Consider the following 23,929-nt stretch of genomic DNA (forward strand, 5'->3'; position numbering starts at 1 on the left):
GGATAAGTTTGTGTATACAAAAAATTTGGTGGCTTCCCGGATTATTTCAATTTTAAAAAGTTCGATTTAGAACAAAAGCGATACAAAGATATACTCCCTCCGGTCAATTTATTGTCGCAGGCAAAGTTCTTCCTAAACCCACGACAGATAAAACAGATCGGAGGGAGTATTATCTTTTGAATATTTTGAGACAATGGAAGTAGATTCCACGCAATCACCATGAGATATTATCTTGTAGGACAAACATTAAGAGATATAACTCCACATATACATATTTGTTGTTTATCTTTGACATATACAAAGAGATATTATCCGGTAATGGCGGCCAATACCATCCCTACCCATCACACTGCACTGCATACGCCGACGGCAGTAGCCTAGGCACGGGCTGAACCATCAACGGCACGGCCCGCTGCAGCGTAAGCCCATAGGCCTCTTCCATATCCAGCTTATCAGGGGTCATGCCATTAACCAGGGCCCAATCGAATCCATGCACCAGCGTGGCGGTCATCAGCGTGACCATCCTCAAACCCCAACTCAACCCAGCACATATCCTCCTGCCGGCCCCAAACGGTATGAGCTCGTAGTCACCGCCTTTAACATCCACTCCCTCGTGCGACCCGCCGGGGAGGAACCGCGCGGGCCGAAACTCCAGCGGGTCAGCCCACGAGGCCGGGTCTCGGGCGATGGCCCATACGTTGACCAGCAGCGTGGTGCCTTTCGGGATCCGGTACCCGTCCACCTCGCACTCCTCGGCGGCCAGCCGAGGAAGCGAGAGCGGCGTCGACGGGTGGAGCCGGAACGTCTCCTTGATGACGGCGGCGAGGAAGGCGAGCCGCGGCAGGTCGGACTCCGACACGAGCCTGTCTTTCCCGACGACGGCGTCGAGCTCTTGCTGGAGCTGCCTGAGGACGTCCGGGTGCCGGATCAGCTCCGCCAGCGCCCACTCCACCGTGCTGGACGTCGTGTCCGTCCCCGCCGTGAACAGATTCTGCAGCCACACCGTTCGGCAGCGCAAGGAGACCAAAAAAATGACATAAAAATCTCAACTTGCCGATCCATTGGTTGCTAATTTACTGTCGAGGACAATGACATCGACAGAAGATCCAATACACTTTGACTTACCAGGAGAAGAGCTTTGATGTCAACCTCGGTGAACTCGCCTTCCTCACCCCCGTTGTTATCGTCACCACCCAGCTCCCGCATCTTCCCCAGCATGACGCTCAGCAAGTCCTTCCCTTGCTCAGCCCCAGCGCCAGCATCTCTTTCCTTGATGAAGCCGTTCATCATGTCGTCGTAGCGGCGGTGGAGCTTCTTCATCTTGGCCACGACGCCCTGCGGGTCGAGCCACCGTAAAGCGGGGATGAAATCCCCCAGGTTGAACACCCCCGCCAGCTGCATGAGCTCCACCACCATCTCCTTAAACTCCCTGCTATCGGCTCCCCCGCCGCCGCCGGAGAAGAAGACCCTCCTCCCGACGGCCGCCCTGGCCAGCGCGTTCGTCGCGCACACGTTCGCCTCCTGCCCCACCGCCACCCCCGCCGGAGCCGAAGAAGACACGCGCAAGCCCTTGACCATGAGCGCGACCTCGAGCTCGCGGACGCCGCGGAGCGCGTCGATGGCCTTGGCGGAGAAGAGGTGGAGCGCGAGGAGCTTGCGGAGCGCGCGCCAGCGGGCGCCGTAGGGGGCGAAGACGAGGTCGCGGTAGTTGTAGGCGACGTGCTCGGCGCCGGAGTTCGGGGGCCGGTCGCCGAAGTTGGCGTCGTGGCCGCGGAGGAACCGCGCCGCCACGGACGCCGACGCCGCGACGACGACCTCCGCGCTCCCGAAGCGGAGGCGGAACAGCGGGCCGTGCTCCGCCGCCAGGGCGCGCATGGTCTGGTGCGGCGCCGCGCCCAGCTGCGGCAGGTTCCCCAGCACCGGCCACCCCCGCGGCCCCGGCGGCAGCGGCAGCGGCAGCTTCTTCGCCTTGTTATTATTATCGTGGATGATGAAGTAGTAGCACACGGTGAGGGCCAGGGCTAGGGAGCCCGCGACCAGGAGAAAGTCATCCATGGTTCTTTTGCTGATCGAACAACGGATACTGAGATCCTGAGGTTTTGGAAGGGCATCATGCATATATATAAGAGGAACCGCTCTCGGGCGTGGCCACTCCTCCTACCTAACCCCACGCTCTCTCTCGACCGGCGGTTCGCTGGAACACGCGGCTCCGGACGGTTCTACAGCAGTACTGGCGTGCAGCCGGCCGTGCAGGAAAAAGAAAGGACATATACGGTTTTCGACAAAAGATCGACGATGGTGACTGATGGCGATGTTCCAAGGGGGGTCGCTGGAACACGCGGCTGCCGGGGCTGCTGGCATCCGTGTACCACTTCTGCTCGGCACGCACATACAGCCAAAAGTGGCCACCGGATGGTTTGGATCTTCCAACATGCACGCCTCCTAGACGACGGTTTTCTATACAGTCAGTCCGGAACGTGCAGGGAAAAATACGCACGTGCGGTTGTACAGTGTTCTGGTTGTACAGGAGTATTTTCGACCTTTCTAAAAATTTGGACGGAAGTCTTTTCCTCTGCAAAAGTATTTTTTGTTTTCGAAGACGGCGATGACGAGGGCGAAAGTAAAACGTAAAGAATCGTAAGCGTTTTACTGTGAGGAATGGTAACGGAGAATCCCGGCGCGGAGAGTGGCTGTGACGATGCCATGCTGGCGACATGATGGCGTCATCTGGCATCACATTCTTTGTTGTTCTGTCCGAAGCTTCAACTTGGCCTCTCTTTTTTCCCCGAAAAAGAAAGGGGCCTTTTAATGCGGACTAGGATTAATAAATCAATAATTAATGAATTCTGCTCTTATTGATTTTGCAAATAATCACTTAAAAGGACTTCTTTGTCTAGCACCCTATATATAAGTTTTCACGAATTAACCGACATACTCCTGTAGAAAGAAGTCAACGCACGGTGTCTGAGCAACCACGTCTCGGGTCTTTACGTCCAAAGCCTTTGTTAGAAGTATATATTTCTAGAAATTGATACACCAAAGGAAACCATGTTCCGCCTCGTGTATCAATTTCTAACAAAAAATATTTTTTTTTATTAGTTTGTTTCTTTTCCCCGGTGAAACACAAGACCATGATTAAGGATTTAAGGTTTAGATACCACCCAAGTCAGAACCGCCCCGGTCCAGAAGCAAATTAGGAAAGATTTTGGGCAAGAACGATTCTTCCACATACGAATAGCTCTACAATAACCATCTCCAAAAAAAAAAAGTCCTGCACCAACAGCACATTGTGCATGACAACTTTCAGGGCTTCAGCCTGAAATGTGCTTGAACTGGATTTCATACCACCAATCAACAGAATACAGGCAAAATTATCGGCTAAAAAGCTTATATGAATACAACAGACAGAAAGAGATCAATGCGCTAAAAAGAAATACTAGCAGCAATGGTTATGTCTTGAACATCGTTTTGTCACTGCCAATTCAGCAACAATTTTGCTGGCATCAAGTATCCAATAAGAAACAAAAGTGAGAACTAGAAATGTATCCGGATGCAACTTTGACTGCATTATTTTTGCAACTAGAAAAGACGTCACATACTCATAACCTTCAAAGCATCACTCCCATGTCAAAGTACTGAATAATAATAGCAAACCTTCTGAAGTTCACTCCTTTTTCCCGATCCCGTGAGACATGTTGTAGATACCACGACCCTGTTTGCAAAACAAGATAACATGGTCAATGGCTGAACGAAAACAAGAGCAGAAAAATAAATACAAATTACAGGTTAATTAGTTGAAAATACTGCAAACTTACAATCATGAGCAAGCTGGAGGCAGCAAGCACAAGTGGGATGCCAACCGAGGTGATCACATCGTGGCGCCCTTTCAGGTGAGTGTACTTGCTCAAACTTTGGAAATACTGTTGCTCTCTAAAAAGCCTCTCCCGTGGCAAAAATGGAGTCTCTGTCATCTGCATTAGTGCATCACAACAACAGGAACTAAGACAAACTTATACAACGTCACGAAGATGTTCTTGTGGATCAGTTTCGAGGAATTGCACAACGTCTACACTCTGGTTGAAATGAAATAACTTGCAGAAGTATCACCCAAGACAGAAGCGTTAAATCCAAACATTCGGTGCAAAATTGCAGACTATCATCGTCTGCCATTGGATTAAAGACGCACGGCTCGGATCAAAACTTCGGGGGAATTCACACGCACAGACACACCATCATATTCGTAAAGCATCGACCCAATCTAATTCCCGACGAGTGGAAACTGGCACACACGCATGTCATAAGGATTCGATGTGTGTCAAAATCTCCAAATAGAACCTTTTTAATATAAAAAAAATCTCCAAATAGAACCAGGCAAGATCGACAGTTCTGTGATGAGCGGTGGCCCTCAGCCGCCGCGGCATGATTGCCGCCGGCGAGGTCTCACGGAATCCAATCGAAGGCGACGGGAACATAAACGACGCAGAGAGCCACCACATATCACGATCCGTGAGCGTATCCATACACGCATCGCCCGATAATCGGCCAGGTGTTAATTTAACGAGCCAAGGATCGCGCGGCATCGCATCATATCACGGGTTCGAGGAACACGAACAGATCGTCGAACAACCGAGAACGGAGGAGGAGGAGGAAGCGCGCACCTTGGCGAGGAGGAGGAGGAGGAGGAGGAGGAGTGTTCGACGATCCCTTGCGACGGATTGGAATGGAATGGCGTGTTTGAGGGAGCAGGAGGAATTGTGGAAGGGGACAGGCAGGGAAGGAAGCGGCGCATGGCTTATGGGCCTGGATAGGTGAGATGTGGCCCATTCATTAGACGGAACGGGCTATAGTTTCTCAACCAAAAAATCCTTGCAGCCTGTAAATGCATTTTGGGCCTCTCAAGAAAAAAAAACGTAAATGTATTTTGGGGCTTCGTTTGGACGTAGATATTGGGGCCAAAGAATTGAATTGGTCTAGAATACCAATTCAACCAGGAATCTGAATTGGACTAGAATATCAATTCTATTGTTTGTTTGTCCACTAAATTGATACGTGGAATTCAAGGAAGACATCAATTCCCATTCATGTTTGGATGGTCATACCGAGGAATTGCTATTTATTAATAGTGTCAAGCTTTAACTGTCTACACGTTTGGAAATAAAATCTACTCAACAATTGTATGTATTTTAAATAATTATATATCTGCAAACAATAAAAAAATAAAAATATTCCCGAAATTAACCATGGCAGAGATAGTGTTGCAACCAAAAAACAATCCAATCCATCTACAGCTCCAGTAACACGAGCTGCCATGGACAAACGGGGGGAACACTTGCTAGTGGCAACCATCACGAAGCACTGCAGGAAAATCAGTGGCAAAACCAGTGGGCCGTGAAAGAGGGATGAAGGGGCCGGTGAGGGCAAGGAGGAGGAAGGGAGCATCGTGCAAGAACGATGCGGCGAAGATCTCGGAAGAACAGTGGCACTGCATACAGAACGACGCGACACAGAGGTGGAGGAGGCGGATCTCGCCGGATCCGGGGAAGAACGCCGTGGGGCAGAGGAGGAGGAGGCGTATCTCACCAGATTCGGGGAAGAACGGCCCGGCACATAGGATCGAGGAGGCGACAGACCTCGCCAGATCCGGCAACAACAGCACGTCACAGAAAAGGAGGCGTCGGATCTCGCCGGCTCCGACCAAGCACGGCACGGCGGTGTGTCGCGGGAGCTCTCCGTGGCGCGGCACAGGTTACGACGACGTGGATGGGGTTCTCGTCTCTCCTCCTTCCTTGGCTGAGGTCTTTTCTGTGGCCTCTTTCTTTCTCCGAGAGAGACGAACAGGTACGTAAGTGAACGCACGTGGGAAGGGGTGGTGGGATGTGGGCGATTCCAGCCAAAACCGAGCGGGAGGGGTCGGAATTGGCCGAGGACAGCCGCAAGCGTCTGGATTGTCCAATTCCAAGACCAGCCAAACAGAAGAATTGACAGCGCATTTGGTAAGTGGAGGCAGGGGAATGGGAATTGCTAGCAGGGAGTTCGGAGGTGTAACGGGAAAGGGAAGCAGCTAATTATTCCCATTCATATTTCTCTGTGTGACGCTTGTACATGAGAGTTTAAAGAGGAAATTATTTTCTCTTGTTTGTTCGGTGCAAATGGGCTTGAATATAAATAGAATATTATCAAATGTCCATCTGACACAGTGAAACACGTCAGCACGCACAGAGCAAAGCTAGTATCAGAAATCAAGAGTGTACTTAAGCAATACAAGAAGCTGAAAATGCAAGACCTCGATCAATGAAACAAGAAAGACCAGTCACTGTGCCACAAATAGAAGAGAGACAAACAGAGGAAGGTCACCAATAGTGAGCAGCATATAAACTCTGATGCTTAATATGGCTGAAATGGAAAATATGACCAACAATAGAAGAAAACATAATAAAATTGCATGTTCTGACACTACAATAAAAAGGGATGGTAAAGAGACTACAAATCTATTCAATATGAATCTTCAAGTTCTGCCATTAACTATAGCAAGTTATCTTTTTGGGTGCCAATGCTGCTCCTCCGCTTTGGATCTGCAAAGAAAAATGCAAAATGAGAATAAGGCTTTCCGCCACAGTTACTGGAACTGATTTTGCTTACGAAAGTACACATAAAAGGCAGCATAAACTTACAAACTTGTTTTTTCTTGGCCGCCTCCAACTCCTGCTGAACAAACTCCACTTTGAACCGAGCACGCATCTTTAAGAAAAAATCAATTCATCCAGCATCAGGACCAATAACACGAATAGCCATGACTACTTCTTTATCGGTAAGACCAGGTAGGTCCTGCAATACTTCAAGAAATTTGTCTCTATTTTCCGATGCTTTGTCATGAACATCGGATTCACACTGCAATGCCTTGTGGATACCATTCATGGTGTTTGTATTTTGCTGCTCTGCTTCAAAGAACTTTGCAAATGAATTAGATACATTTACAAATCCCATCTCAAGAGTATCAACATCTGCGTATGTTCTCTTACGACCATTCTTATGACCACCAGATGTGTTATTAGCGTTATCATGAGCTTCAGAAACATCTCCCTCCCCAAGTTCGATGGTATGTTCTCCATCTTTGGTGGGTTCATCTTCTGCCACATCCTCTCACGGACCTTTAGCACTCCCTCCTTTTGCTAGATCACTAGCATAAATCTCACATAGCTTATCAAAATTGATCATAGGCTTCATGTACAAAGGCCCTGCACCCTCACGACACTACAAAAGAACGTGAACATTCATTAGAAACTTTAATCAATGAAACCACAAAATAGTTCTACTTGCTTCGCAGATTAAATCACAAGATAGTGTACCTTTGCCCAACCCATGTAGGTCTCTCTATCTCCGGTTACCATCTTCTTCTCGTCATCCCATCCAAACCCACTGTCATTTTGCATGATCTCCAAAATATATGAAAGTTGCTTCTTTAGAATCTTCACTTTTGATTTGATGTGCGGATCAGCATGAGGTAGTTTTATGGCCATTTTCTTCTCAACATAAGTTAGATACCCAGACTTGTGGCCAGTGTCTACTTTCCAACAAGAATCATTCATTTCATGGAGAATATCAATGAGTAGCTTCTCCTCCTCTGCTGTCCATGTTCTCTTGTCTCTCTTTTTGGTTGTAAATTTGGAGTCTTTTGGCTTACTAACCTGATAGTTTATTCAGATAAAAATGAAGAGTGTACATGTAAACAACAATGGAAAAAAAATCTTGCAAAGTAATTATGGTGTTCTTTATGAAACACTTCAGATCCAACAGAAAACAAATGAAAGATAAAAATGAGCTAACATAAGGTATATAACTGAGGAAGCAGTTCAATCATGACTCCTAACATTTCCTAGCAGCTATTGCCTATGTTGACGTTTCAATGTCCAAGCTTTCCACATTTCATCAGCTAACTTCTCTCTTTTCTCAGTCCACTCTGGTGATGTTTCGGTGCTGTGAATCACATCCTCATTTACTTGTTGCATCAGAAGTTTTCTCATATATGCATCTAGATACTTCTCACATGGATCAACCCGCATTTGTTGTCGTATGAGGTTGTGAAGATAGCAACATGCTAGAATTATATCAACTCGAGTGTTTATAGGGTAATAAGAAGAATTCCTAATTATAGCCCATCGTATCTTCAACAACCCAAAGGTTCTCTCAATCACATTTCTTGCTGATGAGTGCTTCATATTAAAGAGTTCCTCTTTCTTGTTTGGTGGATTCTTCCAGTCATTTAGATGGTATCGCTGCCCTCTATATGGAGCGAGAAATCCTTTACAATTCTTGTATCCGGCATCAACAAGGTAATAACAACCTACAGAAAAGAAAAGATATGGAATGGTTTTATCATTCGTGTAGACTATATTTATAGCTGATTTTTCATGTATCACTCTGTACATAGTTATGTCTTACCACGAGGAATCTTAAGGCCATTTGTTCTTGTTAAGGCGTCACGAAGCACCCTAGCATCAGCTGCAGATCCTTCCCAACCAGGTAAAACATAGGTGAATTGCATGTCTGGTGCACATACACAAAGAACATTTGTTGCAACATCATTCTTTCTTGAGCGGTATCTTGGTTTGTCAATGGAGGACACATGAATTTTTATGTATGTCCCATCTAAGGCACCTAGGCAGTTCTAAAATAATTGTATATAATGTGTTAGGTCATGGACAAAACGAGCTCTAAAACATTGCTGTAATTTTGAAATACAGATTTGGTACCTTAAACCAACTCCATCTTCCATCCATGCAATTGGCAGGAATAGGTTTAGGCTTTTTAAGCAACATTTTCCAAAGCTTCAATACCGATCTTAAAACCAAATGAAATTTTTGGCTTACTGTTCCAGTTGAACGTTGGAAGTCATGATGGATTGCTCGATTTTTCTCATCATGGCCAAGTATGTGCAGGAACATAGTAACCATTTCTTCCACTTTCATGTTCCTAGTATCTCTCAACCCACCTATTTCTCTCACCAAAGTACACAACACTCCAAAACATCACCTATCCATCCGTAGTTGGTCAATACGTTCTTTGTCGCTTACACGTATCTTGTTGTGCAAATTTTGTGCTCTAATAATCGGGTCATACCAAGAAGGCGCCCTAACATGAGGCATCCTATGCCGACTCCTCCTAATTAACATTACCAAGTTATGCATCATGAAATATAATGTTATCAATATTTTCACTCTATGTTGCCTCATTGCATTCCATAATATTACGAGTTGCCGGTTGGTTGGTGGGCGTGTCATGTCTGTCAACAAAATCAGTGGCACAAGATTAGGATAAGGATTTATTTATCATTATTATCTACAAGCATTAGCTACAATCAACTAAGGTAACACATCAATAAATTTCAGAGTACAGTAGCATCACACATAAACAAACTGATAAACATTGTTCTGTCAGGAATCAGACATGAGCTTGAAAGAAAATAAGGCACGCAAAGAAAATAATATAGTATACCTCATCCAGAAGTTTGTCATCAGTGCTCAGGCCATTTCTTGGATTAACAGGAAGACCTTCATGGCCATTATGCTTAATATACAGCTCTGCCAAGTTGTTTTTCTTTGCAAAGCTTAACATTTTAAGCATAGAGTCATCATTATGTACTAGATCAATTCTAGTTTCAAGGCACTACGTCGGGACAGGGTTTTTGTAACACACGGATGTGATACTATAGCTTAAGAAAAGTGTTACTGTGACCTTCAGTAACACAAGTTGTTATGAGTTACAATAGGCCGTGTTACAATCTGATGTGGTGTAACACATTATATACGTCCCTGTATGTACTATAATGTGATACAATTATGGTACAGTAACACCTATCATATATGTTACTACAAACACTAGTAACACTTATTTGCTGTTATAGTAACATATCTAGCAACATTTTTCTCTAGCTATAGCAACAAGTGTAGTAACATATTTTCTGAAGGCTAGCAACATGTTTCTTTATCTATTGCAACATACCTAGTAACACATTTTTCTATCTATAGGAACATGGATAGTAACAAATTTCTTTATCTATTGCAACACATCTACAAGAAATTGGAATCATGATGCAGTAACACTTGTTGCAAATTCTAGCAACACATTCATATAATTTGCGTGATTGATTCTTTTACGATCAGTATATATTACAAAACAATCAATGAATATAACAGTGCTCGAGTTAGGAAGACACAAAACCAATGAGATTCACACACACGAAGAATGAATTGCATTGAAATTAATAAGTATACATCACATCATTTAATAGCATCCTTAACTTTATTGATAATATACACAATATTACATGTTGTAATCAGTAATGTAGACTACATTTATTGCTAATTCTCTTCCGCCGTGGAATTATTTGCTTCTTGAATGGACAACGTGTTAATCTGCCTGCGAGTACATCATAACATGTAGACATAAGAGCTCATCCCTTAAAATTCATCTTCTCAATCTGCAAACAGAAGACACCATTATTACTTTCACAGTAAAAAAATTAAAGTATACTTGTACTTCAAGAAACAGAATAAAGTAAAGCATAACATACAAAAGCTGATGGCCAAGCAATTGTTAACCCAGCCGCATATGCATCTCCAATTGTCTTGCAGTTAAACCTTTCTCTTACTAACTTTTCCTTTGCATCAATAACTTCATCAAGACTAACATGCATAAATTCAAAACCTAACTGGACGCCAGCAACATCATGAGTTGGTGAGTTAGTAATAAAAGTGGCATATGCCACACGTCGTCTGTTGGGATATACATGAGTCTTGAGAATTATTTTGGTGCCGTCCTAGGAGCAAAACAGTCATTAGAGATGTATAAGTTATATAAATGAGAATGGTATGAATAAATCCTTTTGTACCTCCATCGAAGAACTATGCTTCCGCTTTGAGGGAATATGGCACTGAGTTCTGCTTTGGGTGTCTTGTTGTCGTCGCGTACGCGCCGTAGTATCTTGGAAATTCTGCTTTGTTTTGTTCTTCTATAGGAAAACACGATAGAAATATTTATAACCTCAAATATAGGCTAATAAATACATATCAAAATTTCTAGCATAAATGGTCTAAAGGTCAGTGATTGTCTTAACCGACTCTTATTCTACTGTATAGATAGGGTTGGTCGAAACTACAAGAAATGGACATCTAAGTTACAGTAATACATGCAATAAAATTACTCCTTAGATGCTACATTTAGCTATTTTTGGTGATAAGTCTGTGAAATGAGTTCACTAACAATTTTCGGTATTGCAATTGTAGATACAACTGAAGATAGGCAGATCTCCGACTACCACATTCTCAACACATAGGATTTACCTCTTGTAGAAAACCATTGGTGGAGAGTGGTATTGATGATGATCCATGTTGATGTGCTAATCCATTGTCCTTTCCATGCTCAAGATACGGGTTATAACAAAATAGATTTGAGAGTAATTAGTAAATCGCAATATAAGTATGTCAAAATGAGAAATATTTACATACTAACCTTTTGAGCAGTATACATGTCATGATTTTCTACTAGTGTATCCTTGTTCTATAGTTGAACGCACAAACATTTAGTTATTATTCTACAAATACATAGAAATGGAAGGAATGGGAATTAAATATTTACCAATGTTGTCTCTCTTTCTCGAGTGAGGAAACCTTGTTGATCTGGCGTATTGCAAACTCTCTACAAATCGAAATAAAATTAAACTCTAAAGAGAACTAATATTTGTTAAATATATTATATGTACCTTTCGTACAAAATTCGCAACGTGTGTCTGCGAATTGTCGGCAAAGTTTTCTTGGTGATTTTCCTACACAAGAAATGAGTGTTAGTAAAATATTGGTACGAACCACACCAAAAAAATGATTTACCCTTGCTGTTTCATTGTTCTCATGACTGCCTTGTTGGTTTCTCGATTGTTCAATAACCAGGTCTTGTTTTTGTATATGTTCCCAGAGCCTTGCTATTTCCTCTCTTTCATCAGCCCCTCCCTCATATGATGTATCTTGTGTACTGATATTCATGTTCTTGAAACGCCGTGGTAGCCTACCATAAACTTGCTTCGGGACAGGAAGTAAAACCCATGCCATGGACTTGTCCAGCTTTTTCTTCACCCAGAACCTGATGCAAGGCATCGCCTTCCCAAGCAATTCTTCCCCGGTCATTTTGGGCAAGCTCTGGTTGATTATCTATTAGATCCTCCAATTGAATCTATAAGAAAAGAATTATACATAGTTTACTTGCTAGAATTATCATAACTTGATAATCTATAGAAGCAATGAACATCTGTTTTTGCATACCACATGCTCATTTTGTACAGGCTCTGGTTGATTATCTTTAGGTCTTTTTCTGTGAGTTGCTAAGTAAACAATTGCTCTATGTGGTTGTGTTTTTTCAGGGTCCTTTTGTCTCTGCAGAACAATAAAAATGCCAATAAGAAAACATTTTAAAAAAGCATATTTAACAAAACAAGATTACTCACTATATCCTCAGCCCAACGAGCAAAACTCTTTGTCCCTGCTGTATGGTTTGTCTTCACCAATGAACGACTTCTTTTGTTCTTCTCACTTAGGTCCTATTATTATCAAATCATACCGACAAATATTTTCAAGCTATGGCAAAGGACATCAGATTAATTATAAATGCAAAAAACATCGTAAGGATGGTAGCATATTTGTTACCCTTCCTTCTTTTGATTTCCAAAATTTGACAAGTTCCTTCCATTTGTCTTCTTCCACATCCTCTGGACAAAGCTTATATAAAGCTTTCCTTTTTTTGTTTGCATTTGGTTTGAAGATACCCTTTTTTAGAGTTGCTTTATATCGTCTCCAGTCTCTCCCAACAGTTTTTAATATCCACTTCTTACAGGAAGGAGGACACAAAAACTGAGTCTGAAAATCAGCAAGATATCATAAATGAGGTAAGCTGCACTACATCAAAAGTAGCATCACATTTTCATGCCTTCTATATTTGAACTACCTGTACACACTGAAGAATTGTTTCATCACCACCATCTTTCTTGACCTTTCTCCAGTCATGCTCATTAAGTGGACAATATGCTCCATTCTTGGCTATCACGCCTAGAAACTTCCCTAAGACTCCACCTTCTTCTCCTATAGGCTGGCCATGTGGATTGCAACTCACAACTATTCGTGCTCCGTCTGGAAGGTTATAAACATCTGGCAGGGCTGTTCTCCCACGCTTATTGACTTTCTCAATGTTTCCTACAAAATTATTTCAGAAAGACAAAAGCTGAGAATTATATTCCAATAGCTAGATTTCTTTGTGCTCAATCAAGTACAAGACCATTCAGCAAAGATATAGCAGATATAATGTCTATTTTAAAACCTGAACCAGATGAGTGGGGGTATTGTAACAAGATGAGGGCTTTCTATTGATGCAATCACCACCAGTATAGCTATATATTAATCAAACTGATCCAGAGGATATAATGTACTAATCTAGAGTTTACCTAACATGTTCTGCGGGTCATCATCATGGTGCACAACATGATCCAAATTATCATCAAATTCTTGTGATGAATCAACCTGTGGGAAAGACTCCTCTCTGTTGTCACGGCGTCCATTTCGGGTGCAGCTTCTTGTGATATTCAACCTTCTTGTGTTAACCATTTTACCTGCAACCATTCACGCATCCATCAGTTCATTAGAAGACTGGGTACACATTTTTCAAAAGATATGCTTCGACATCAAAGTGCAAATTCCAGAATAAAAGCCCAATGTTAGATTCTCCCCGTCCAGTAGGGTCCAACAATCTGAACCCATCCCCGCTCCAGAGAGAACTAGATTCAGGTTGCAGCACCTATTGCTTATGCACAAACTGCAGTTCTTGACAATATAAAATCAATTAAGGACTTTGAGAAATCCAAAACCTGGAAGTGTGTCAGCGGCCTATTCTCTTTGCCTTATTGGGACTCCAATTTACTCCGCCACAATCTAGATATCATGCATATTGAGAAGAATGTATGTGAGAATATATATGGGACACTTCTGGGCATAGATGGCAAGTCTAAGGATAATTTGAAAGCACGCCTGGACCTACAAGAAATGAACATTAGGAAAGAGCTGCATCCACAAAAAAAGCCTAATGATAAGTATTATTTGCCTGCTGCTTCCTATACCATGTCTAAAAAGGAGAAGCAACAATTTTGCAAAGTTCTTCATGATTTAAAGGTTCCAGATGGGTATTCAGGAAACATATCAAGATGCGTAAATGTTTCTCAAGGGAAAATTTCCGGCCTTAAAAGTCATGATTGTCATGTTCTAATCCAACAACTTATGCCACTTGCTTTACGGTATCTACTCCCAGATAATGTTACATCTGTGTTGTTTGATCTATGCGCATATTTTAGAGAAGTAAGTGCAAAAGTTCTTTATATTGAAGATCTTGAGAAGTTGGAGGAGAGAATCATAATGACGTTATGCCGTATGGAGATGATATTCCCGCCAGGATTTTTTACTGTTATGATGCATTTGGTTACTCATCTAGCCACAGAGGCGAAAATAGGTGGTCCAGTGTGCTACCGTTCAATGTGGTTTGTTGAAAGGTATGCTAGTTTCTGTTACAAATATAGAGATGCATTTGGTGTCTCTGTAGTACATGGTTGTTTAACAATACTCTTCTTCCTTTTCTTTTTTCATGCAGGTATCTAGGTAAACTCAAGTCAAATGTCCGTAATAGAGCTCATCCCGCAGGATCTATATGTGAAGCACATTTGGCAGATGAGGCCATGGTGTTCTGTTCAAAGTATATTATTGGTTTTGAGACAAAGCATAACATGCCTTCCCGGAACGAAGATGGCGAGGAGTTGGTTGGCCATCCTGACGTTTCACAAAGACCAACTTTATTTCCTCATGTTGGCGTACAACTTGGAAAGCCTAGAAATTATGTGATGAAGAGTTTGGCTAAAGTACAGGCGCATAGATACGTCTTGTTCAATTGTTCCAAAGTGAACTCATACCTTAGGTAATTTCTTCACCTTATAAATTGTGCGAGTAATCTTTTCTCTCTAATTCTAAATTGGTTGCAAATTAATTTCAGAGCCCATGCTGATGAGGTCACCAGTAGGCGCAGAGTAAACCCAAATACTCTCGAGAAGATCCAAAATGAGACATTCCACGAGTGGTTCAAAGCTCATGTAAGTGCGAAATTTTGCATGCTTTACATCTGCCACTATATAATTAATTAATCAATATACTTCATCAGATAAAGAGTTTGGAGAAGAAAGATAGCATCGGTGGTGTTGAAAATGATATTAGATGGCTAGCTCGGGGCCCAGTTTCTGCAGCAAAAAGATATCGTGGTTTCATCTCTCGAGGCTTCCGTTTTAGGCCCAAGCATTTGGATAAAGTGACACAGAACAGTGGAGTCATGCTAACTGCAAAAACATCTAGTTATGCTGCAGCAGGAGATGCAACTCCAGTTCTAGATGATGTGACGTACTATGGGAGGGTAATTGACATCATCGAGCTGAACTACTCCGGACAATTTTCAGTGGTGCTGTTTGAATGTGAATGGGTTGATGTATTTTCTGAAGAAGGAATGAAAAAAGACAAGTACGGCTACACACTTGTGAACTTCTCACATCTGATACACAAAGGAGAAAAGATTGAGCATGAGCCTTTTATTTTCCCTAACCAGGCAGATCAAGTGTTCTATGTGGAAGATGAAATGAACCCAGGTTGGTCTGTGGTAGTGAAGCCACCCAAACCTAGAGATTCATATGACACTGGTGACCTTGAATCAGCAGCGGACATAGAATCTGAGCCATTCCATGTTTCCCACCTCGGGGAGATGTTCAAAAAGAAAACAAATGACCAACATTGGGTTAGAACAGACATCGAGGGAACATTAGTGGATGCTAATAACAATGCTCCGACCAACGAAGAGTAGGGGAAGTCAATAATTTAATGACTTGGTCACTCAGGTATGTGTATGTTTGGCTAAAATATCATCATTATCAAGTAGCTAAGCTACATAAATAGTAGTTACTGCTATCAAATTGGCTAGCAGTAGGTGCTTTGCAGCAGACACAACAAATATCTGAATGTGCCAGGGAGTTGGTTTTTGGAATAGTTGCATATGGGCAGGCTATGCTATGCAGGTGGATGGGATCCTGTACACTTATTTTGTTCAGGTGCAAGGTAGCTATCGGTTGGGGCTAGTTGTTTGTAGATTTGTTTTAGGCGTTTTATTCTGTTTTATAGCTGCCATATAGGGAGTCTGAATTGGTGTACATCAAGAAGCAGAAGCTAGTGTTTGGTCAATTACCTTGATGCTGGAGAATCGTTACCTTGTTCTGTTAAACACCTTGCTAGCTCACTCAATACTAGTTTCATCCGCTTGAGCAGCTGAACCCCTAGGTAGCCTGAACACTTGATTAATCCCCTTTACATGTGGTTAATTCCAGATTTCTCATTCCAATTGTTCATTGTATGCGTGTTCATTCTTTTTTCAGTGAATTTGTTGTTCTATAGTGAAAATGTGATGGTGACTAATAATCAATGCTCTTGCAATTTCATATTTTAATGTCCGAGTATTTCTGTACTCACCCTTGTGTTTCATTTGGTTTTCAGGTACTTAAAAAAGGCATGCATGGGAGGGAGTAGCACAAATTCGGACATCAGACATTTTATAATTTAGTTGTCTTAATCTCATAATATGTTTTTAGAGACATAGTCCATATTGAGAACTGTTTCACATCACGATTGCTCGATCTGAGCATTCGGCCGCTCATGATTTATTATGGTACGATTTTGAGGATGTCAGAGATTATATTAACTGCATGCATCTTTACTCGACTTATTGGTTATGATTGAGAAATATTATTAATTGATTGTCTTGGATATTCCTGAAAACAAAGGATATTCTGTCAAAATTTATACTTTGTTCGTAGATTTAGCGTTGTTACGATTATAGTAGTAACATGGAGATGATGCCGCCCCTAGCTTGCTTCATGTTCCACGCAGTGTTGGCTTGTACGCGTCAAGCAAGCTGCCAGCCTCTTTTCCTTTGGATAAAATTATTAATTGCAGATGGGACAATGTAACATCCAGCATTGTTAATATTATTATACGCTAGTTTGAGGAGGATTGTATATTGTACATCTTTCTTTCTACGGCAGCTCATTTGGTATTTTTAAATCGGCCATCCTAAAGATGATATCAAATGAACAAATCACACTTTACATTCCTATTCCAATTGTTCTAATTTTTTTTTTGACACAAGACAGTAGGGACTATAAATTTTTTATTTAATATGGTATTTCTTTTTTACTTATTTGAATTCTTGTGACATCTTTATTCAGAAATTCTTCTAAATTCGTTTCTTCCCGTTGGGCTGCATCTGACCGGCTAAATCACGTCTGCTATCTCCTTTTTTGCCTAGACCAGGCCCATTACAATCTCAGGTTAATCACATAGGTCGAACCACGGTGCCAAATACATAAAACTTGCTAATTATTCAGTATTAGACAGATGCCGCGGTGGTATGCTCATTGATGCCTCGTATCTGAGGTCTAGTGTTCGATCCCTATTGTTGAGGCAATTGATATATTTTATTAAACAGGTTCATATTTTACGTTCAAACAATTTTTATTTTGTTTACGTGCCAGGTAGGTCTAACCATGCATGTGTTATGACAACGGTCCATTCTCTTTTTCCTCTTGATGAGCTTGTAACACCACCGCACATGATTATGTGTGACTGAAGATGTGTGACTGAACCTACAACTTGTAACACATTTGGACCAACACAAATGTATATGTTACTACCGTACTAACTTTGTAACATATTTTTGGATTTTATTTACTATGAGTTACTGACTGGCTTGCAACACACTAGATGTGTTACAATAATTTTTATCTGTAACACATTTTAACATGTGTTACATGACTGTGTTACTTAAACTATGTTTTGTTGTAGTGAGGGTGCGTCCAGGGCTTTTATAATATAACTCGTCACCATCCTTCCAACCTACGGTTTTAGCCAAGCAAACTAAACGGAAATAGGAGATCCTGTCACTGTCATAATCTGGGAAATTAGATACTTCTCCTCCATCATAACCAAGTTCACCTTCCTTTGAAAAAGAGCCCCCATGATGTATTTTGATAAGGATTAGGTCTCCCTCCATTCTGTATATGAGGCATTTTAATTTTCTTATGAATCCAATGAATACATATAAAAGAAATGCTTTAACATTCTATTTACCATACCTACAAGACATGGGTTTGTTTGCATCCTCAAAAAGGAGAGAAAAATCAATACACGCTAGCTGTACTACTATTTGATTACAAGTCATGTGCTAGTGAAATGCCTAGTAAATTTTATATCATTGATATGCAATAATATAAACCATGACTTCAGAATACAAATTGATAAACATCTGGTTTTGGAATGACCAAACTGAGGCCTGTATGGCACTGTGCGAAAACTAAAAACAAAACGAAGTACCTACACACAGGTCTTTTTTGACAGCAGTACCTACACACAAGTCAATGCCTAGAAGATAATTTAGCCACCTAATCCATTCGCTTAATGCCATACTACTGTTTACGAATTTTCACACGAGCGTAAGAAACAAGAGGGGCAGGTGATCTGTAAACACATTGCTCAAAAAGTAGTGATAGAACTACTTTAATTAACCTGAATATACCTATGGATGCGGTCCAGTGTTTCTACTTCATGCAATCGGCAGCTTATGATGCCTGATTAATGCTCACTTGTAACAGATCTGCAAGAGAAATAAAGCAAGGATTGGAAAACCCGCACCAGTAGGAGAATCAAATAGATAGATCAGTCAAAAGAAAAGGAACATGGACCGTATGAAGAAGTCGATCTAGGTCTGAAGTACAAGAAGAAAAAATCATAATGAATCTACTGATTAGAAGACACGGGATTTGCCAGACATTGTGATCGTACTTGATCAGCAAAAAGAGTATATAGCTCTTCGGGAATTGCCATTTTGGGGATTCCTACTATTTCTTTAGTTGATACAAATTGTGACCCAGATCTCGCGAATATATCGATTCCAGCCAACGATGACAGTATGACTTCAATTCGATTGATACTTAACAAATTAGTATTTGCTATTTGTGAGGGCCGTTCTCTCTATATAAGAAACCTTTAATTAAGAAGAATAGTGAATTCTTGGGCAACTGCGTAGATTTCTGGAATCACTTACCATTCTTTTTTGTTTTGCATAGATAAAAGAAGGGGGAGACATTTTCGCAATTTTTGTTATAGCCCTTGCGGCTGCTGAAGCCGCTATTGGACTATCCATTCTTTCTTCCATCCATCGTAATATGAAAGCAACTGGTATCAATCAATCTAATTTCTTGAATAATTATACATAGAATACTCTAAACAAAGGCGAGAAACTTAGACTACTAAATGGAAAAGATTTGAAAATCATGGCATGGGTCTCCTTTTATCTCTTTCTTTAGAGTTCCGTTCCCTTAACCAAGCCACTGCCGATGAGTCGCCGGCTCATTCTTCAACAGGCACGTGGTCAGAGATCACTTTTTCCTCCCATTGCTTGGGAGCTCAGCACGGTTTCACGTTCTATTTCACTACCCACTGGGGGTTCTTTTCACCAGTCCCTCACGGTACTACTTCGCTATCGGTCACCCAGGAGTATTTAGCCTTGCAAGGTGGTCCTTGCTGATTCACACGGGATTCCATGTGCCCCATGCTACTCGGGTCAGAGCGTAAGCTAGTGATGCTTTCGGCTACTGGACTTTAGCCATCTAGGGTGCGGCACTCAACCGCTTCGCCTAGCAGCACAATACTTGTATTGCTCTCCCACAATCCTGTTTTCACGGTTTAGGCTGCTCCCATTTCGCTCGCCGTTGCTATCTGGCATTGGGTATATTGGGACCTAGCAATTTTTGAAGATGATCGGACAGGAAAACCCTCTTTAGATTTGCCCAAGATCTTTGGAATTCATTTATTTCTTGCAGGGGTGGCGAAGTTAGATTCGGGGATGCCCCGCCCTTTTCGGGGGGCATTCCGATTTCCTTGGTATCATCATTTTATTTTTGCCACGCGAATCCGGATTGAGATTGAGAAAATGAAGCTAATTAAATTTTCGAATCACTGACTCACGCCCATTGTCGAATCCTACTCAGCAATTCTCGAATGAATGTTTCCAATAGAAATGGTTTGCTTTTGCACATCGAAACCAAAAATTAATCTCGCAGATACATATAATTCGGAAGAATAGGTGAGTGATTCATACACAACATCCCTTTCTTTTATCGAGGGTTCTAGCAATTGATATCCTTTCGCAAATATTGAAATGCAATTTCGTGATCTGGATCTTTAATTGTTAGAAACTTCTCAAGCTCTTCTGCCAAGCCTTGATTAATGAACCTACAAAATCCCTCAAATTGGATCTAACTAAATTCGGGTATTGTGGACATTCCCTCATTCCCATTCCGGAGCATCTTAATCTTAAGTTTCCTGTGTATCGAAGAAAAATTCCATTATCAGCTCACTCTTCATCAACCCCTACGGATCGATCTAGCAATCATGGAATCTATATTCTGTTTACTGAATCACATGAAATTCTCTTCCATTCGTAAAATTTGTACAAAATGTCGACTGATTCGTAGGCGTGGCCGAATTAGAGTCATTTGCTCCAACCCGAAACATAAACAAAGACAGGGATAATCTTTCGAAAAAGCACTTTACTTTCTAAAAAGTAAAAAAAAAAGAGTACCTGCGGGAATGTTTAAATTCAAAATAAAATAATTTGAAATAATTAAAGTAAAGGGTATATTTTACCCTGAAACGGATATCTTTGTATCTTTTTTTTATTTTTTTACTCATATTTATGATATTTTTTCTTATTTTATTTAGTAGCCTTATAGCAGTCTTAGATTTTGCATTTTGATGAGCCTCGTTTTGAGGAAAAACGGACTTTGTATCGACTAAAGTATATACTTCGACTTTCATGCGCTAGAACTTTAGCTCGTAAACATAAAAGCACGGTACGAACTTTTATGCAACGATTGGGCTCGGTATTTTTAGAAGAATTTTTTACGGAAGAAGACCAAGTTTTTTCTTTGATGTTCACCAAAACAACCCTTTTTTATTTCCGTGGATCGCATAGTGAGCGTATTTGGTATTTGGATATTATCCGTATCAACGGCCTATGGGAAGATTATAAGAAATCGTTCCAGATTTCACAGATTAGAAGGCGCTAGATGAAGAATTAACAAGAAATTGTTCAAGATTTCACAAATCAGAAGGGGATGGAGAACTTCACCTCGATGCTCCCGAGGACTTCGCCACCAGATGCAGTGTCGATCTGCTGAGATTGAGGTACCGTATATATATGGGAGGTTTAGGGATAGTTACGGATTACTCGTGCGGATGCTTATTTTCTACTTCGCGCGCGAGAACTGGATTTTTTGGCGCATTTTTCTCTGTCGTCGTGTGTAGCTTCCCGCGTTTTTTTAGAAGCAATTCCCTCGCCATATGACCAATTACCAAGGTCTCCCCTGGGACAAAATCTGGGGGAGTTGCATTCTGAACTCCCTTTCCACTTCCCACGGGAATTCCCATTCCCTCTAACTAAACAGCAGATTTCTAGCCCTCTATCCCCTTAACTCCCATTCCCTACCTTCAATTCCCCCCAACCAAACGCGCTGTGAGGGCATTCAATACCAATTCCGAATTCTGGGACCCAATTCCAACATCCAAACGCAGCGGGGCTCCTAAAAACAAAACCAGAGATTCTTGAAAAAACAACATTCTGAATGTCAGACATGTTCGAAACAATATAAACTTGTACATGTCCCTGACATTTATATGCCCGTAACTTTCATGAAAAACAAATAGATTGGTGTCCTGCGCAAAAAAATAAAATTAAAAAATTGCTTTTTCAGAGCAATAAATCTGTCTGTTTTGGCTATCATAATTTTTTATATTTTAAACATTTTTTACTGTTCATTTGTGCATGTGCTCGCTGGAGCCAAAAAACGATGCGTGGGAATCTTTCATGTTCCTCTGAAGGCAAGGAATTTAATTATCTTGCTTGAAACTTAAATTTATGTGAAAAAAGTATTTCAAAATTCTGTTTTAGAGCGTTCCATTGTGTTCTTTCTTCAGGCAAGGTATTTACGAAATATCAAATTCAAACCCATCTATTTCAAATATAAATATGCATTGTTTTTTTAGAACACAATACAAACGCAGACGCTCACAACACGCGCATACACTCACCCCTATGAACGCACACAGGGTACCTCCGAAAGACCGAGCCGGCAGTTCTTGAGAGATTGACGAAGTCACCGCTGGCGCCTCACTGTACCATGTCAAGTTTAGAACTTGAACCTGGATGGGCTGGTTCCACCACAAGGAACCGGACCACTTGAGTTAGGCTCAGTTCACAATATGCATTGTTTTTGTTTGACCAGATGCCATACATAGAAGAAAGGAAGTGGATGGACCAAATTATGATTTGGTGAGGCAACCTCACAAATCATTCGGAGTTGGGATTTTTTGCTAGTTGTGTCTACATAGGTGTGACTCTGTGCAATTTACTCTTCGTTTTTCTCAGTTTCAACAACTATCGAGTTCAAATTCGTCGCACTGAAGTTCTAAGTTGAAATTCGTGCAACCAAAAGCTGCAAGTTGAAATTCGTCCAACTGACGGTTCCAAGTTCAAATTTGGATCCATCCATTCGCACATTCTATTTATTTATTTTTGAAAGAAGGCGAAAAGAACATGGGTTGACTCAAAGTACGGTTTGGTGAGGTGTAACCTCACAAATCATAACAGTGCTCAACAGGTCCTTAACCTATAGTACAATAGACGCATTAAAATTGTATTGCATGGAGCACATGGCCTCCATCCTAATGTTATATACCAGCAGCCAAGGATTCAGTTAAACCTTCACGCGGAATCAGCGTCAATTTTCTTCCCCAAAACGGATTCCGAACCTTTGAAACCGATAACGAGAAGATCTCCGACTCAGCTAAATTAAAACTAGAGCCTGCAAGACCGGAAGTCCGGAACAGCTCCCCGGCGGAGATCAGATGACGATCATTCCACGATCGGTGTTGATCACACGGTAGGTGCAGGGCATGACCCAGATCCTGTCCGATCTGAGCCAACCAATGCACGTATACTTGTTTCTGCACTGATCTCCCAGCCCAACAGGCAACAGCTTATTATCCACACGACATGCCCACAACAGTCCTGCAAATTGATAATTATTATGAGATCCTGTCAAGAAAATAATGGTTATAAGATAAGAGGAGAGAAAAAAAAAAGGGCTTAGCTGTGGCTTTGTGCTGGATCATTTCTCTGCTAATTAAAGAAACAGTTAATCTGTTTAGCTTGCATCAGTGAGATCCATGGAACATCTTTTAAGCATCATAATGGAGGTTTTATTTTATGTGTTGCAAAAAACTGTCAGAAAAATATGGTGGTTTTGGGACTGGCAGATCCACAATTACAGGTGGCGGTGTACACCTGGTGTTTCGGTGTGGATGAAATGGCTTCGGTGAAGTAGAAAAATGAAGGGGGTTCAGAAAATTGTAAATGGAGATCGGTACAAGGTTCTGGTTTGCAGAATAGTAGTGAGGCTTTTTTTAGGCTGGCTTGAAAATGATGGTACGTATTATCTGCTTCAGAACTGGCAAGACACAAGCAACCTCTAGCGATTGGCTTCTTATGATGCACTTGCTACTTGGTTAGAACTTAGAAAAATCTCATGGCAGAAGCACAGAAGCGAAGCAGATAATATTTTGAATGAAAATAAGCTATCAAGAATTTTGTTTTATGAAACTAATCTTGGAACAGATATTTTGCATTAACGGAATGGGACAGATCACCATTCTCCATGAAGTAGGTCAGATGTATGCTTTCCAAGATTTCATAGCTGAAC

At 41.5% G+C, this 23,929-nt stretch overlaps 4 protein-coding genes and 1 long non-coding RNA gene across 6 annotated transcripts; 1 reads left to right on the forward strand and 4 right to left on the reverse strand.

Annotated features, from left to right (window-relative positions):
• Positions 1-200: 200 nt before the first annotated feature.
• Positions 201-2,218, reverse strand: LOC100840140 (flavonoid 3'-monooxygenase CYP75B3). Its single transcript, XM_003574762.4, has 2 exons — positions 1,126-2,218; positions 201-991 (listed from the first exon to the last, which is right to left on the reverse strand). The coding sequence occupies exons 1-2, from the start codon at positions 2,116-2,118 to the stop codon at positions 338-340; spliced, it is 1,647 nt and encodes a 548-aa protein (XP_003574810.2). The 5' UTR covers positions 2,119-2,218; the 3' UTR covers positions 201-337.
• Positions 2,219-3,324: 1,106 nt separating this feature from the next.
• LOC100823799 lies at positions 3,325-5,855 on the reverse strand. Of its 2 annotated transcripts, none has more exons than XM_010235550.3 (3): positions 5,581-5,855; positions 3,816-3,971; positions 3,325-3,712 (listed from the first exon to the last, which is right to left on the reverse strand). In XM_010235550.3, the coding sequence occupies exons 2-3, from the start codon at positions 3,969-3,971 to the stop codon at positions 3,665-3,667; spliced, it is 204 nt and encodes a 67-aa protein (XP_010233852.1). In that variant the 5' UTR covers positions 5,581-5,855; the 3' UTR covers positions 3,325-3,664. The 2 variants fall into 2 exon arrangements, with proteins under 2 accessions (XP_010233852.1, XP_003575173.1); XM_003575125.4 differs by lacking the exon at positions 5,581-5,855 and adding an exon at positions 4,659-5,543.
• Positions 5,856-11,196: 5,341 nt separating this feature from the next.
• On the reverse strand, positions 11,197-12,101 carry LOC104583434. Its single transcript, XM_024460714.1, has 6 exons — positions 11,883-12,101; positions 11,759-11,821; positions 11,635-11,694; positions 11,509-11,556; positions 11,340-11,408; positions 11,197-11,220 (listed from the first exon to the last, which is right to left on the reverse strand). Exons 1-6 carry the CDS (start codon positions 12,099-12,101, stop codon positions 11,197-11,199), a joined length of 483 nt encoding a protein of 160 aa, XP_024316482.1.
• Positions 12,102-12,401: 300 nt separating this feature from the next.
• On the reverse strand, positions 12,402-12,731 carry LOC100840628. Its single transcript, XR_731162.1, has 3 exons — positions 12,693-12,731; positions 12,494-12,586; positions 12,402-12,422 (listed from the first exon to the last, which is right to left on the reverse strand). It is a non-coding gene; the product is annotated as an uncharacterized LOC100840628 (long non-coding RNA).
• A 1,587-nt stretch (positions 12,732-14,318) lies between these two features.
• LOC100840929 lies at positions 14,319-16,642 on the forward strand. Its single transcript, XM_010235552.2, has 5 exons — positions 14,319-14,578; positions 14,677-14,997; positions 15,073-15,169; positions 15,238-15,958; positions 16,608-16,642. Exons 1-4 carry the CDS (start codon positions 14,445-14,447, stop codon positions 15,922-15,924), a joined length of 1,239 nt encoding a protein of 412 aa, XP_010233854.2. The 5' UTR covers positions 14,319-14,444; the 3' UTR covers positions 15,925-15,958; positions 16,608-16,642.
• The last annotated feature ends 7,287 nt before the right edge of the window (positions 16,643-23,929 follow it).

Source organism: Brachypodium distachyon, chromosome 3 (genome assembly GCF_000005505.3).
Source record: "Brachypodium distachyon strain Bd21 chromosome 3, Brachypodium_distachyon_v3.0, whole genome shotgun sequence".
NCBI classification, from domain to species: domain Eukaryota; kingdom Viridiplantae; phylum Streptophyta; class Magnoliopsida; order Poales; family Poaceae; genus Brachypodium; species Brachypodium distachyon.

Coding starts and splice junctions, on each gene's coding strand:
- LOC104583434 (XM_024460714.1), bottom strand. CDS start 12,101: ATGGCATGGGTTTTACTTCCTGTCCCGAAGCAAGTTTATGGTAGGCTA. Junction 11,557..11,634: donor GAGAAAGAGAGACAACATTG/GTAAATATTTAA, acceptor GTTCAACTATAG/AACAAGGATACACTAGTAGA. Junction 11,221..11,339: donor CCAATGGTTTTCTACAAGAG/GTAAATCCTATG, acceptor CACCAAAAATAG/CTAAATGTAGCATCTAAGGA.
- LOC100823799 (XM_010235550.3), bottom strand. CDS start 3,971: ATGACAGAGACTCCATTTTTGCCACGGGAGAGGCTTTTTAGAGAGCAA. Junction 3,713..3,815: donor CCTCCAGCTTGCTCATGATT/GTAAGTTTGCAG, acceptor TTTTGCAAACAG/GGTCGTGGTATCTACAACAT.
- LOC100840140 (XM_003574762.4), bottom strand. CDS start 2,118: ATGCATGATGCCCTTCCAAAACCTCAGGATCTCAGTATCCGTTGTTCG. Junction 992..1,125: donor ACATCAAAGCTCTTCTCCTG/GTAAGTCAAAGT, acceptor GTGTGGCTGCAG/AATCTGTTCACGGCGGGGAC.
- LOC100840929 (XM_010235552.2), top strand. CDS start 14,445: ATGACGTTATGCCGTATGGAGATGATATTCCCGCCAGGATTTTTTACT. Junction 14,579..14,676: donor TCAATGTGGTTTGTTGAAAG/GTATGCTAGTTT, acceptor TTTTTCATGCAG/GTATCTAGGTAAACTCAAGT. Junction 14,998..15,072: donor AAAGTGAACTCATACCTTAG/GTAATTTCTTCA, acceptor AATTAATTTCAG/AGCCCATGCTGATGAGGTCA.